A 16748-nucleotide genomic window follows, 5' to 3' on the forward strand; every position below is an offset into this window, starting at 1 on the left:
ACATATAAATAAAAGGTATCATACTGAGTTTTGCAAGCAGATTATTTTTCCCCTCAAACAACAGGTTGCTTTTATCCCCAATTTTAAAAAAGCTAATTTGGATATAAAGGCCACCATATTTACTTTTTATTGATTTTTCATGTACAAGAGACATCTTGATATGTGTTACAAGACTTTTGATCAGATAGATGTAACTTAAGATCTAGTGTATAATATCTTGAGGTAAAGTTTTAGAATTGTTGTCATCTTAAAGCTTCTCATTAGCTTGTCTTTTAAAAATGCATGTTCTTTTTGCTTCTTGTCTTTAAAGCAACAGATATAAAAAGTGTAAATTAAACAATATATGCAGGAGAATAAAAGTAATGGAAAACTGTCAAATGGTTAAAAATCATCCTGGTTGCTAGCAATGGTCAACTACATGATAAGCCACCTCAGAAACTGAGTTGGTGAATACCATCAAACAGTCTCCACTCACTGCCCCTCATGCTTTCTCTTGAAAGGACACAAAGTATTTCATTTTGAAGTTAAAAAAAAAAAAAAAAAATATATATATATATATATATATATATATATATATATATATATGTATGTGTATATATATATATATGTATATACACACATATATGTATGTCTGTGTGTGCATTAACATATAGGTAATTGTTTATTAATTGATATGAAATAGAAATGGAAATGTACTAGGTTTTGAAAACTTGAACTAACCCTCCATCCAGTACCCTAACACCTTCCAGAAACCTCAGGCACTCAGGAACCACTAGGAGGCCTGAGGGCATTTTAAATAAGGTTCAAACCATAATTGTTGCTAGGTTTAAATCTGTAGTCCACTTTTTTCCCCTCTCCTCAAAAAGCTTTCATTGTTTATAAAAAGCTTGTAGCTTTTTCATGTCTTTTCATACGAGTGGCTGTAGGGAACCAAGAAAGAAGTCCTTTTCTTACACAATTTGTTAGTGTCCTTCATCTTCTACTCCACTGGGCAAGTGTACAACATTATGTGAAATATGCTGGAGAAAGCCATTGTGCAAGTACTACAAAGTAACACAAGATCTTTGTGTTACGGAATAAAATGCTAATATTTGGTTAAAATTTTCCATTTGCATTTATATTGGTACCATATTGGCATTCTCTTGAGTCTTCCTTTTTAAGCTCCACTTAAGGAGGGGTTAAAACTTTTCTCACCAAACAAACCCAGAGTCTAAAGTTATATAGTGTGTGCATACCCACCTGCATACATGCACTTAGAACACTTACAAGACAAACAAAATTCCTAAATCAATTATATTTTAGTACCTGGAATATCCATAAGACCATAAATATCAATGCATTGGTCTACGCCCCTTAAGTTTGAAAGACAAAAGATGTTTCCTAGGTGTAAGCATTGTTCTTTAAAAACTATAAAATTCATCTTTCTATTAGTTTATTTGTTCTGCAGAACTGTTTTATTTTTTTATTTACTTCATAAAATGTCATGTGGCGTTTATATTTTTTATTTGCTTCTTAAACAAGTCATGTGGCTATCATTTACTTTGCCCACCCCAGACTAGCCTTAAGCAAACATTTTAAATATTCTGAACATTCAGGTCCAGATAGGGAACCAGCTCCTATTTCCTTTTATTTCTGTTTTGTTCTGAAATCTTTATTCCTATGGCTCTTCTTACCCTACATATCTTTAGGTTTCTCAGAGGATTTCTGCTCTGTGGGGATACCCTTGAGGCAGCCCATGTAGATGAAGGGGAACTTCACACGCAGGGAAAAAAAGACCTGATGGCATCAAACAGTGAATCCTTCCAGAAAGGAAAGATGCACTGGGCCATTTTATTGCTCCAACTGTGGTTCTTCAGTCAAGTTAGAGAAACAGCTTACATGTTTTCTGCTTTTTCTGGCTTTCTTCCTAACCTCTTCTCTATTCTGAGCAGGAACAAATTCTTCCATAAGAGAGAAAAAGATTCCTCAAATTCCTTAGGCAATCACTGGGAAAATAAACCATCTCAGGAGTTTTGGGTTTTTGGAGGTACAACGAGCATATAAAAATGTTGTTGGGAGAAATGAATCAGTATTTCATTTTTAACTGTTGAAATTAATTCAGAACAACATAATACTGTATGTGTCAGTGACATGACATTTCCATTTGCTTTTACCTGAGCCACTCTTTATATCTGGAAGTTTGCAGTGAGAAATCTGCAATCTCTCAGGCAGGGACAACTTTCTGTAGTCCTAAAGCCAGCAGCTTCTTGAAGCCAATTTTGAATAGATGACTTTGTGTACCAAAAGAATCCTTCTTTAAAACCCAGTTTATCATAACATGGGTTAGACTTGAAAACATTATAGCAAATGAAATAAACCAGATACAGAAGGACAAATATTGTATGATTCCATTTATATGAGGTACTTAGAATAGTCAAATTATAGAGACAGAAATTAGATTGGTGGTTACCAGGGGTTGAGGAGAGGGAGTAATAGGGAGTATTGTTTAATGGGTACAGAGTTTTAGTTTGGGATGATGATAGGTTCTGGGAACAGATAGTGATGGTGGTTGCACAACAATGTGAATGTACTCTATGCTACTGAATTGTACATTTGAAATGTTAAAATGGTAGATTTTATGTTATGTAAATTTAAATGCAATATGAAAAAGTAAAAACAAAAACAAAACAGTGTCATCATCCAAAAATATTGAGTTTTTCTCACTGAAGTTCCTAACGGAACCTTTAAAGGTCTGAAAAGATAGCAGGGACTGAAGAAAATATGTTGTGGGATTAGAGAAAGTTGGTTTTAAGCGCTGGGAATAACTAATATGTCCTACTTGTAGATTTTCTAATATTTAACCACTTATTCTAGACCTCCCACTGACCCTGCTCCTACCAGGGCGGGCTGTGAATAAGAGGCTCTTGCAGTACCCTGTTATAATTAGTTTTAATAAGACGAAGACTCTAATGCTCACCCACTGTCATCTGCCTCGTAAAAGGCATTCAGTTTGAACCCTATGGAATTGCATGGCCTAGCAGAATAGGATTTTATTTTCCTTTTCTTCCTTTGTCAATTGGAAATCTTATCCCTATTCACTTCCTCTCTTATCACTCTGAAAGGGGAAAAAAATAGGGGGAGGGGCATCCCAGTGTAAATACCCAATATCTAACAATTATGTAGAGAGTGAACAAATACAGTTAACTCAATGGAAGATGCCTACTACTTTATTTCTACATTACTTTTTGAGTTTTACTGGGCAAACAACAACAATGATGGAATGAATAAAAGTAGTGACAATAATTTTAATTTAAAATTGAATTTTATTTTGTAAGTGTCATCATTATTCATGGTTAATGAAGCACTTATCAATGGACTAATATATATACTTGTATATGCAGCAGAAAGGTAAGGGATGCATCGTTTAGGAGAGACTTAAAAAACTGGGCTGGGTGACGCAGTCCTATTCTTGGGAGGAAATTACCCAGAATGTAGCACAGAAAATTAAGGAGACAGAAAATATGAGAGAGAAGATAAGAGCTATGGATAATAGAAAGATGTGGTCTAATAATCTTTCGTTGGAGCTCAAGAATGAGAGAAGGGAATAGACGCAACATTCAAGAGAAAATGGCTAATGAAACATATGAACTCATAATTGGAAGAAGCCCAATATATACCAAGCAGAGTAAGTAAAAAGAAATCCAACTAGACACCTTATAGTGAAAACTGTATAAGAACAAAGGCAAAGAAAAACATTCAGAGAAAAGGAGAGATCACCTGCAAAAGAAAGACAAAAAGGCTAAAAGAGAATTTCTCTACAATTAGGCTAAAAGCAAATTTCACAACAGTAACAATGGAAGACAAAGCAGGGGAATGAAATCTTCAAAGTTCTGAGAGAAAATAACTGTCTATCTAGAATTACATCCCCAGCAAGACTACCTTTCAACAATGAGAGTTTATCTTAAGAAACAAAAACAGAGTTTGCCAACAACAGGCCTAAACTAAAGAAAATTCTAAAAGATTCACCTCAAAGGAAAAGAAAAGTTATTCCAAAAGTAAGATCTAAAGTGCATGAAGGAATAATGAACAGTTTTAAATTTATTTGCCCTTAATGAAAATAGCTTCAAAGTAGATAAAGCAAAAAGGGATAGAATTATGACAAATCAACAATATAGCAAACAATTTCAACACACCTTTCACTGAAAAGTTAAACAGAGAAAACTGATATAAAGAAGATTTGGATAACACAATTAACAACCATGAATTTTTGAACATTTGTAAAAGCCTGTACCCAAGAATTCGAGAATATATATTCTTCTTGAACACACATGAAATAACTGCAAACACTGATCATATATTAGACCAGTGCTTCTTACAAGGCCAGTGCTTCTCATACCGTCCTTGGTGAAATACAAGGTTTTTCCTCAATTTTTTGCTAATTTTTAACTTTGAAATAATTTCAAGCACAAAGTTGTAAGAACAGAAGAAATAACTCCTTTATGCCTTTCAAACAAATTCACCAATTGACAACATTTTGCCATTTTCCCTTCTTATTTTATATCTATCTATCTATCTATCATCTATCACCTATTTTTTCTGAAGCAGTGATGAGTAAGTTATTGATACCATGACTCTTCACCTCTAAAAATTTCCACGTGTATTTTCTAAGAAAAAGCACTCTCTTACATAACAACAGTGCAATTATCAAAATTAGAAAATTTAACATTGATCCAGTACCACAATCTAATCCACAATCTATATTTAAATTTCACCTATTGTCCCAATAGTGTTCCTTAGCTCCATTTCCCCCAGAATCCAATCTAGGACCTGTATCACGTTTAGTTGGCATGTCCCTTAGTTTCCTTTCATCTGGAACAGTTCCTCAGTCTTTATTTGCCTTTTAAAACCTTGACCCTGTAGGGGAACAGAAAATGCCAGCCCAAAATATGCCACTTTGACATAAAGATTATTTTGAGCTGAAGGCAACTGAGAAAAAGCAAACATAGGATGAGCTCTATGCTTCCCCTTTCTGCCTGAAAGCAGGGCATAAATTCCCCCTGTGATGTCCCCTTATCCTCCCACCCTTCCCATAACAGAAGGGGAGAACAACCTTATCACCAGAGACAGAGATGGCACCAAGAAGAAACTACATAAAAAAATCTTTGCTTAGTAATCCTTATCTAATATTAGGGTCCCCCATATCTTTACTTTCCTGCAATTTATGGCCCCTGAAAAGTCCAGAAGCCCCTTTCCTTTGTCTTGTCACTTCTCTACAAATGCATTATCTTTTGTCAGAATGGTATAAAAGCCTCCAAGCCTAGCTGCTTCTTTGGGGGTTTTCTCTTCTTTCTAGGAAATTGCCTCCCTTATTGTCATAATATCAAATCAAATTTTCATGCTTTTCTCCTGTTGATGTGTTTTTCATCAGTTTATTTTGTAGGCCCATCCACTGAACCTAAGGGGTAGAGAAAAAATTCTTCCTCCCTTGCAAACTTTTTAAAGCATACAGGCCAGTTACATTATAGAATGTCTCTCAAACTGAGTTTGTCTGATGTTTCCTCATGATTTGATTCAGGCTATGCTTTTTTTGCAGGAAAACCTAAGTGATATTGTATCCTTCTCAGTGTATCATATTAGGAGGCACACGATGTCAGTCAGTTCCATTTATTGATAATATTAATGCTAGTCATTTGGTCAAGGTGTGTCTGCCAAGTTTCCACATAGTAACTACAAAGTTACTATTTTTCCTTTGTAATTAGTAAGTAATTTGTGGAGAGGTACTTTGAGATTATGTAAATATCTTATTCCTCATCAAACTTTCCCCTCTAGTTTAGCATTGGTGATTCTTGTTTGAACCAATTACTATTATATTACAAAGTAGTGATTTTCTAACTCCATCATTTGTTCTCCAGTTAATAGTTGGCATTTTACTGTAACAAGAAGCTTTCTTTCTTATCTATCTACCATATAGCTATCTTTAACATAGACATATGTATTCTTATTTTGTTCAACGGGTTATAATCTATTACTCTATTTACGCTGATGCTCAAATTGTACCAGCTCTGGCTAGTGGGAGTCTCTTCAAGCTGTTTCCAGTGTCCTTTTGACATATTCCCATCAGTTTTTGGTCACTTTGTAAGAAAATGTTTCATCCCAACAAGATATTCCTGACCTATCTTGTACTTTCTCTGCCCTAGCCTTAGAATCGATCATTTCTTCAAAAAGCCCTAATTCTTTTTAGTAGGGGAGAGTATTAAGAAATCAAGGTCTGGGTGGCAGACCAACATGCATATAAGATACAATAATACATTTCTTTATTAAATAGTGAACTAGCAGAATCAAATCCTCTTTGAGAGAACCCACCTCATTCAAGGCCTCAAAAAAATCCCACAAATGAAATTCCAAGAAAAACTAGTATATTACTATCAAAAACAACTAAACCCACATGGAAAAAAGATACCATATGCAAGAACCAAAAGAAACAATAAACAACAGTAATAGACTTACAAAGACATTTATTCTGATTATGTAAGACCTTAGAAATTATAAAACTTTACTAAAAAGCATTAAAGAAGAAGGCAAAACATGGAGAGATATACCATTTTTAAAAACTGGAAGACAAGATTACAAAGGTGTTAATTATCCTCATAGTGTTCTATGATTTAAAGGAAACTCCACTGAAAACCGCACTAGGATTTCTGATGAAAGCTAAAACACCGAATCTAAAATTTAAATGAAAAATCAAAGGGGAGAAATAGCCAACATATTCCTGAGGAAGAATAAGTGGGGAGACTTGTCCTACCAGAGATCAAGTATTGTTATAAAGCTATAGAAAGTAATACAGTGAGATATTGGTACAAGGACAGATCAATTTACCCCAGTTGAAAAGAATATAGAGCATAGAAATAGAGCAAAGCATTTCTGGAAACTTGATGATATATGAGAGATTTGACACAGCAGATGGCAAGATATTGGGGTGAGACATTTGGTTAGCATACGAGACAAACGTCAATTTCCATTGTATTAAAGCTTGATGGGAAAGGGATACAAGTAGATATGACAGTATCGGTTTTTATGTTCTAATTGTTACATTGGGTGGCGGGTTCATAGAGCTTATTTTATTATGCTTCTTAATCTATATCAGGTTTCTCAATCTTGACACTATTGACATTTTGAACTGGATAAATCTTTGTGGGAGGGGGGTGTGCTGTGCATGATAGGATGTTTAGCACCATTCCTGGCCTCTACCCACCAGTTGCCAGTAGCACCACCTACCTAGTTGTGAAAATAGAAAATGTCTTCAGACATTGCCAAACATCCCTGGGAAGCAAAATTGGCCCTGGTTTAGAATCACTTATGTATATGTATTCTTGAATGTTTTAAATGTTCCATAATAAAACAAAGCTTAAAAGTAATGAGTGGAAATTTCTACTGTGAAGAAGAACTAGGAAGTGATCATTAAGAGCTGAGAAAGCCAGAGCCCATGGAAGGCTTTTGAAGTGGCAGTACAGAGCAAGGAGAACTGAGGAGTGTCGGGAGGGTTTTGACTAGCAGGTATTACTTCTAGAAATGGCATCAGGTGTTGGGAACTCAATGACTCCAGATACACTGGAGGAAAATTTCGGCAACCATTCTCTAGTCTTTGGGAAATTCAAAAGCTTAGTTTAGCCTTTTAGGATACAGTTTAATTTTTTAAAAATCTACTACTGATTTTTTTTGAAACAGGGCCTTCTGTTTATATATGACCTTTTAAGGTTTTAAAGAAAGTCCATATATTTTGTTACCTTCGAGGAAGTAGCTACACGCTCACCACACATCTAACTGTGGCTCCCAAATGACTGGGATATTTCAGGAATAAGATGGAGATAATATAACATAGCTGCTCTAGGAATGATGAGTGCCTGAGATCCCACACTCAGCACCACATCCCATTAATCCAAGAGCCTCCCAAACAATGTGGTTCTGCTTGACAGCATCTATCTAGTTCTTATACTTGCACTGCAGTTCCATTTAACCCTTCATGGTGAGAGTTCATTAACCTCATTTTAAAAATGGAGAAACAGAGAGATAGAGAGGATATATGATTTTTCAAGATAATCTAATCCAGAGTAATTGATTAGAAATAAAAGTGGCATAAAAATCAGGTCTCCTGAATCTTGGTTTTTATGCTTTTTTTCACCAGGCTCTGAATTGTGTTTGGGCATGTGTGAGCACGTATGCACAGATGAGTGTGTGAGTGTGAGAGAGAGAGAGAGAGTGTGTGTGTGTGTGTGTGTGTGTGTGTGTGTGGTTTGGAAGTGTATGTATATTTCTCTGAGGACAAAGAAAAGACAAAGGATTGGAGAGAAGAGCTAGGAGGAGAAGTGTGGTAGAAAGGATACAGGAATCAGAAGATGCCTTGGGCAAGACCTCTCTGAGTCTCAGTTTCTTTAATTGTAAAAATTTATAGAATGATTGGAGAAATCAAATGTGATATGTATTTAAATGCACTTTATGTTCCTTTAGACAAATATGATTGTTATTATAATAATTATTAAAAATGTAATACAGATAATAAAGTAACCTTCAAGGGCAGGATGACTCACATTTTCTTCATTATTTTGGCACTAGTTCTTACCATATGTCCAGTTCAGAGGAATATTCAGTGGCTCCCAGCAAGGCATCAGGAGGGCGGTACCAAAGGGTCACAACTTCTGAAGAGTATGTCTGGCTGGGAATGGACTTGGCTCGAGCAAGACCTGACCGAAGGAGAGAAGCACAGAACTCATTGTCCTGGGCTGTCCTGGAGAGCCACAGTAATATATTCTACCAAGGAGAGTATAACTGGCTGAGCAAACAATATTTAAAAAATAATACACAAACTCTGGGTGCTTTTCATAGAGCTACTGAACTATCTTGATCTTTGTGTACCTCTACATCAAGTGAATTTCTCAAATTTTGGCCTGCTTTGCAGCTGGATGTGGCCTTCCTGGCAGCTAAGTGTAATGAGGTGATTAAATTCTTACCTATATGATATGAATAGAAGTGATGTGTGAACGTCCAAGTCATGCACTTAATGGAGGGGTTAGCATTCCTCCCTTTTCTCCTTCCTCCAGGCTATAATGAGAAGGAGGTGGCAGCCACCTTGAAATATGCAGTTAGGGCAAATACCCAAGGGATGGAGGGGCCACCTGACAGAAGGAGCCTGGGCCAAAACACCAGGAGGCCACCTTACAAGTTCTAACTGCTGAGGTCAGAAGGTTACATGAGAGAAAGCTAAGCTTCCAGTGTGTTTACACCTCTATAATTTTGGGTCTCTGTAACAGCACTGGAACTCAATTCACACTACTATGGCTGCCTCTATTTCTGCAGTCCAGGAATCCCCAGTTAATTAAAGGGTGGGGATTGCTAATTCAAATTAGTTAGTTTGGTGGGAACTTTGATGAGTCATTTTCAAGTGATCCTCTGCAAAAAGAGTAATTTTGTCAGTCAGCTAATTATCTTACAGAATCACATGATCTATAGCTGGAAAAAAAAACTTCAATAGATGAGTTGCTGTTGTGGGGAATTGATAAATGAATGTCTGTTAAAAGCTTACATGTCTTTATGAAAGCTACTATCTCAAAAGAAATTACTGCAGCTATAGTAAAACTGTCTGACACCTGCCAAACAGAGAAGAGTTGTTCCTTAGCTCATACGGAACCAACTTTTCAACAAATATTTATTGAGCACTTACCAGGCATTATGGATACAATGATAAGCAAAAATGAACCCAGGCTGCCTTCATAATGTCTAGAGCCTAGTGGAGGAGACTAAGCATCACACAAGTGTTTGTGTGTGTGTGTGTGTGTGTGTGTGTGTGTGTGTAGTTATACACTGTGATATGTGCTAAAATGGAAAGATACAGTAATACTCAGGGGAAATCTGCATTACTTTGATGGGAATAAAAAGCCGCAGGTACCCATACAGTCACACCTATATAGATACGTAGGTGAGCAGGAACAAGTGTCCTTGGAGCTTCCATTCCAGCAGGATTCCATCCTACAATCTGGGGTTAACTGCTTTATCCTGCCATCCTGGGTAACCTTGGTGTATTCTGATAGAATTTGTATATCTACCTAGATTTAGAGAAACCTACCAAGTATAGTTCACTCTACAAATGTCTCTATATTAAAAATGGCAGTGGGCTAGTAGAGGTGCCCACATTTTAGGACCTGATTAGATTGGGGCTTGATGGAATCCTAAAAAGCTACCTCTCTCTCCCTGTTTCTTGCCTCACACTTCCTATATGGTAGTTTGATACCTCACAAAGCATCATGTTCCCCAGGTCTCTACTTTTCAAAGCCCAAGCCTCATCAATGCTTTAAACACGTACACACAAAAGTATCATTGTTCACAGCTCAGAAAGAGACTAGAGAGGCAGCTTACCAAAATCAGCCAGTTTGAGCTCTCCCAGGTGACTGATGAGTAAGTTCTGAGGTTTCAGGTCCCTGTGAAGAACGTGTTGGTGGTGGATGTATGCCAGGCCCCGCAAAAGTTGAAACATGAAAAGCTGGAAGGAATGAACACCTTATCTAAACACATTTGAGCCACTATGTGTTGATTTCTCCTCTAACTCAAAAATAGTCATCCGAAAGACTATAGTAAAAGTATCTCTTGAGAGACAAAAAATAAAAAAAAGATTTTATATTAAGAGGGGGGAAAAAAGACAAGGAAAGTCAAGTAAGTAGACCATGTCCTAAACAAAGGGATTAAGGCTTTTCCTGACATCTCGTTTCTTTGATATTGAAGAAATTATCTTTCCTTAAAAGTCTAAAGTGAAACTTTGGAATTTTCCTTGGAACACTAGTTATTGATTTAGATGTGAGAGATTTAATTTTTTTTCCCCACCGATCAACTTGGCGTATAAGATCAAAGTTGACCCAAAAAATTATATTGTAAGGTTTACAACTGCGTAAGTTTTCCAAACTTTCTGTTATGAAACCCTTTTAAAAACACCAAACTGAGGAATATATCCTTAGATGAGATAAGGAAATAAAGGAACCATTATCTTTTTTAACCTATTTTTAAAATCTTGGGTTCAAAGTTGAAAGCAAGGGAAATATACAGTATAGATTAAAAGGGAAGAGAGACCAAAAGAAATTAGAGCAAAAATAATAATAATAATAATAATAAAAAGAGAATAAAGAATAAATAGTAGAGAAAAAAAGAAGGGGGGGGTGGGAAACAACAGGAAAAATACATTGTGGCCCCCAATTTTAAAATGTTGCATGTGGTTATGAGCATAGAAACCAAAGACATTGATAGATTCCCACCAATATATTAAGGAAAAATAATAATGCTAGTTTTCCAAGTGTCTTTTGCTATTGTCCAGTGCAACTGGGAAGTGAGAATTCAAACACCACCACCATTACTGTTTACAAAGACATATGCCAATTGAGAACATGTTCTGGCACTTTAGAAAAGAAAGGGCCAGCCCCAGTATTCCTGTAGACTCAAGCAAAATAGTAGATACAGAGCTGTGCAGTTAAATCTACTTTTTCCATCACATCTTAGAAACTGGGAACTTCAGAAAATGCTAGAACCTGTACTGACCTAACAATGACATGGAGACATTGGAGCCAAGTTAATTAGCAGCATGGTCTGACGGAAGCAGAGGCCTGGGAAATTTACCTACCATAGAACAGCTGCGGCCGTGTAGGTCCCATGCAGGTCTCACATCAGGTTCACAAACTATAATGCTATAAATTTCTTGAGACTCCTTTTTCAGTTGTTCACTGATTCTATGAGTATTCCCAATGCTTTCTCTTCTTGGTGCTTTAAACACACATAGTATTCATTTTTCCATTCATCAAACAACTATCTAAGTTACCAAAGCACAGAATTTTTATATCAACATTTAAACCTTCCAATTGGTTATAAATATAAATGTTCACGGGAAAGACAATATAAAGAACCAACTTAAATTCCAGGTCAAAGACAACATGCCATCATGTACCGGGGGTGCCAAAAAAATGTATACAAGTGGACACTTTGGTTACCATTGCTCAAGCAGTAGTTCACCGTAATCAGAAGTGTCTGGACGCTGATGGTAACCACTTTGAACATCTCTTGTAATTGCAGAAGTCAAACGTGACTTGTATTCATCTTTTGTTATCAGTATATATTGAGTATTACAATTTTAATACAGTTTTCTTTTCTTAAAATGTGTATACATTTTTTGGGTACCCTCTGTATGTTTTTCAATGGGAAAATACTAAGGAGAGAGGGAGATGGAAATAGGTGAAGGACAGAAGACAGAAAGACGGTGACCCAGAAGGAAGGAAGAGAAAATAACATTTATTGAATGCCTAACACCTTTTGTAATCCTCAAAATAATACTGAGAGGAAGATAGGCTTGTCTTCAATTTGCCAATTAGAAAAATAGCGCTCAAGGAAACTTTAAAAATATGTCTAGAAAGTGTCCGGGCCAGGTCTTCAATTCAGACCTGCCTGACTCCACTACACCAGCCTGAGAAGCTGGAGAAAAAAACCAGAAAATTAAAACATGATAGGGAAAGAGTCAGCTGGATGAGTCAGAGACAGAGCTTCTCAGCAGGCTGGGCTGAAATGCCTTTCATGTCCCAAGGACAGCCTGTTCTCATTAATTAGTCACACCCACCTCCCACCTTCTTGGTCTCAGTCCCTTTCCTTCCTGGCTCCACATGTCTACAAGCATTTGTAAATGGTAAAGCACTGTGGTGTTAAGGTCTGGTATTTCACAGCCACACGTCTCAAAACTGCACTGTGTGCGGACTAAACTCACCACCCATTCACGCTTAAATCCCTTAAAACCTGTTTCTTCCTTCAACACTGCTGAAGCGTCACCAATAATAATCAATCTGATGGTGTTTTCTCAAAGTCAAGCCTCATCGTGGGTAACTTTCCAATGAGGCTTCCCATACCACAAGGATTAGTCCTGTTTCCAACACAATGAGGGTCTTGGGAACACAATGTAAATCCTTTTGGCTAGTGCCATCTAGGCTAGGAGTCCCTCAAAACACAATCAGATCAGCCAGCCAACTCCTTCAAGGAAGCCCGAGTCCTTTCACTCACCAGGGATCCTTGGGGCTTTTCTATTAGAAATCTGACACGGGAAAAGTTCACTATGATTCCCATCCTGTATTCTGTGCTCACTACTCAAAATGTAAGCCTCTCTGACTAACCCTTTTTCCTCCCATAAGCGCATCTCCATACTGCTCTGTGCTTCCTCTCATTTAACCCAGTATCCATCCTTCCTTCCTCTCCGAAACCTTTTCACTGTTCACTCTTCACTCATCAGTCCTGGTTTTAAAACTCCAACCCCACATCTGATGAATTTCCTTCTGGCTCCTTTCCTTGAATGGGTCTTTGAGTTCACCACTTGCCTAGCATTGTCTAGTAGATGCTAGTTTTTCTACAACTTACTCATACCTTTGATCACTGTGAATTGGGGTCAGCTGCCTCCCAATTTCCCAACACCATTTCAAAACCATTACTTCTCTACCACTGAGTAAGAAAATAAACCCTGTTGCTTGGACGGTCTTGCCATCCAGCTACATCTTCTTCTACTCTTCTTTTCACTCTCATCCACACAACTCCTTACCACTCCCCATCATTCACTCATGACTTGGGCACCTAAATCATAGCTGTTTCTTCCTTGACATCAGTGCCCATGTGAACAAACTCCAGTGATCTGCTTCTCCAATCAACTTCAGCCCCTCACTCCCAGGGTAACACTGTGGTCTTGTCATTATATGCAACTGTTTGTCCTCTCAAACGTGAAATTCACCCCCCATAAAATGGCTTCTGCAATGGTCATGTCATTCGTAATGCTTTTTACCGTAGTCACCAATGCCTTTTTGCTATGAAAATTCAATGGATACCTCTCATTCCTTTTCTTTGTAGCTTCTGACATTGTTCACCATGTCTTCCTTCCTGAAGCTCTCTCCCCTTGGTACCAAAAATCTTTTAATTTTTCTCCTACCTCCCTAACTGTATTTTTTATAAGTTCCACTTCCTTTGCCGTTTTCTAATATATTGATATTCCTTAGGGCTCCTCTTAATCACTATACACACTCACCCTTAGCCATCTTATCCAGAGATTGCCTCAATTAACTGTATTCTGAAGATTTCAAAATCTTTATCTCCAACCCCGATAGATCTCTTTCCTGAGCTTTCGACCCATAGAGTCTGAAGTTCAGTTGGACATCGCATAATCACCTCAAACTCAGAATGTCCAAAGCTTAACTCACTATATCCCTCTAAAATCTACTTTCCCCCTGTTTCTCTGTCTCAGTGCATGGCACAATCCCCCATCTAAATACACACAGCTATAAAAATTCTTGCTCACTCTTCTGTCTCTTGTCAATTCTGGCTAAGGCATTGGTCACGTATGTCCGTTTTCCTCCACCATCACCTCACAGCGGCATCACTGTTCACTGATTAGCCTCACTGTCAAAGCTGGAACCCTAACAGACACGAGCATTTAGGGAATGACTGGAAGAAATGGGAGTATGGGGTAGGAGTAGGAAAAAAAAAAGGAGAGAGTGATTCAGGGGACTATAACATTTCCAAAAAAAGCATTTTTCCAATCTATTCACCACAGTGTCTTCAGAGTGAGCTTTACACATTGAAACTCTGAATTTATCACTTCCTTGTTTAAAACCATTTAGTGGCTCCTCGTATCAAATAGCTTAACATAGCTGGGCCCTTCATGCTCTGGCGCCTACCTACCTCTCAAGCCTCATCTCTAACCATCTCCAACTCTGTTAATTCTAAACTCCACCCTTACTGAATTATCTTCAGTTCTTGGAATATACCATGCCCTCTCTGGCATCCCAGCATTTTCACTGCTGTCTTTACTATGGGGAACTCAACCCTACTCCCACCTGCTTTGGTTGGATAACTTTTTCCTTTCTGCCTCCATATGCCCCTCCTAATGCATCCCTCTACTTATTAGTGTATTCCTCACAAATCTACAAAGTTCTTGCAGCCATGTATGATTTTTCAACTGTATTCTTGATATCTGTGACACTATCAACCATGCCCTCCTAGCAATTTTCTCTCCCCTTGATTTCCACAGAAATTTATTTTTCTTAACCCTTTGCATTCCTAAAAGCTGCTTCCCTTTGTCGCTTGCCGTCCTGTTCCTCTTCTCAGCCCCTACAGGCAAACGTTCTATCATCACTCCTTTCCCCTTGCAGATTTGCTCTTTTGGTTGTCCACTCTCTTGTCTTTAACTATAATCCCCTGTGCCAATTATCCTCACATATGCTTCTCCAGGACATATCTCCTTCCTGAGCACCAAGCTCCTCCTCAGCTGCCTGCTGCTCATTTCCCTTTAGATGTCCCACCTCAACTAGGTAATCATCATTTCCTCGTCCTCTCCAAACCAACTTCTCCTATTTCTATTAAGAGAACTATAATTTTCCTGGTTGATCAAACTCAAAAGCAGTTTTGTTTGGCCCCACCCTTTCCCTCCTCATGCCTAGTCAGTTATTATGTCCCGGATGAACTCTTCGTTGTTTCCATTTTTCACATTCCTTTCCATTCTTACCTTCACTACCATAACGTAGGCCTCTATTACTTCTCACCTGGATCCTTGCCACTCAAAGTTTGGTCCTCAACCAGCAGCATCTGTGTTACCTGGGATCATGTTAGAAGCAGAAGCTCAGGTCTCACCCTAGACTTGTACTGAATCAGATCCCGAGGTTATGCGTCTGGCTCATTGAAGTTTGAGAAGCACCAGGCTAAACCACATCAAACTCCTGACTGGAATCCCTGACTCCAGTTTCCTCTCTTTAATCCATCCTGCAGACCACAGTTACATACATTTCTTTCAGATCATGTCATGCTCTCTCAACTCAAACCCCTTTAATTACCACCTAAGGAATAAAGTCCACATCTTAGAAAGTAAGGCTCTCAGCCACCTACTCAGTCTATTTTCCACTAATATATTCTATATTTTAGGCCAACAGGATGAGAGATGCAGTATGGCACTAGTGGAAAAGAATCTTAACCAAGAATCACGGTTAGCAATGGCAAAAGCTGGTTCTATACCCACAGGCAAAATGTTTGTCCTCTCAAACCTTGGATTCCAATTCTGCAAAATAAGAAAGTTAGACCAGCCCCATGTTTTTAAAGCTTTTAAAACTGTAACCACAGTGAGAAATATATATATGTACCCGGTATTCACATACATACATAGCTTTAAGTACAGTTTCAACTGGAACCAAAGTTGCACAAAATAATACTCTTACAAGGTGTAATGCACTCTAGTATTTTCTATTCTCTTCTCACCCATTCCATTTCATTTCTTTAAATGGTCGTTAATCACCAAATGGATTTCATAATCCACTAATGGGTCAGAACTCAAAGACTGAACACTGCTGCGGGCCCTCTAACCCTAACAATCCATGACTCTGGGATCCTCTTTCTTCAACACATGCTCTATTTCCCTGCTCCATCCCTTTGCTGAAAACATTCCTTCTTTCTGTAACACCTTCCCCTATTGCAGCCTCTTGAAATGCAATGCATTTTTAAAGTTCTGGCTTAATAAAACCCTTTAAAGTTATATTTTACTTCTTTGCACGTCTACGATACTAGGTCTTATTTCTTACTTGACATTATTTACAAATGTCCTATAATAGTATTGGTATGTACCTCTTTCATCTTTATTTGGATGTAAGTGTCCTGAGGGTAGGAATCACATCTTCTATGTCTTTTTGTCCTTCTAAGCGTTGAGTACAATGTCTGGTATATGAGAGTCA

At 37.8% G+C, this 16748-nt stretch overlaps 1 protein-coding gene across 3 annotated transcripts in view; it reads right to left on the reverse strand.

Moving 5' to 3' along the window:
• CDK15 (cyclin dependent kinase 15) overlaps nucleotides 1–16748 on the reverse strand; it is a 93154-nt gene that overhangs the window by 43745 nt on the left and 32661 nt on the right. For all 3 annotated transcript variants that reach the window (XM_033111518.1, XM_033111519.1, XM_033111517.1), the window contains exons 7-8: nucleotides 10387–10510; nucleotides 8597–8717 (exon numbers count right to left, since the gene is read on the reverse strand). In XM_033111518.1, coding sequence (XP_032967409.1) covers nucleotides 8597–8717; nucleotides 10387–10510 — 245 coding nt within the window. The remainder of the gene's footprint in view (nucleotides 1–8596; nucleotides 8718–10386; nucleotides 10511–16748) is intronic.

Source organism: Rhinolophus ferrumequinum, chromosome 8 (genome assembly GCF_004115265.2).
Source record: "Rhinolophus ferrumequinum isolate MPI-CBG mRhiFer1 chromosome 8, mRhiFer1_v1.p, whole genome shotgun sequence".
Lineage (NCBI taxonomy): Eukaryota > Metazoa > Chordata > Mammalia > Chiroptera > Rhinolophidae > Rhinolophus > Rhinolophus ferrumequinum.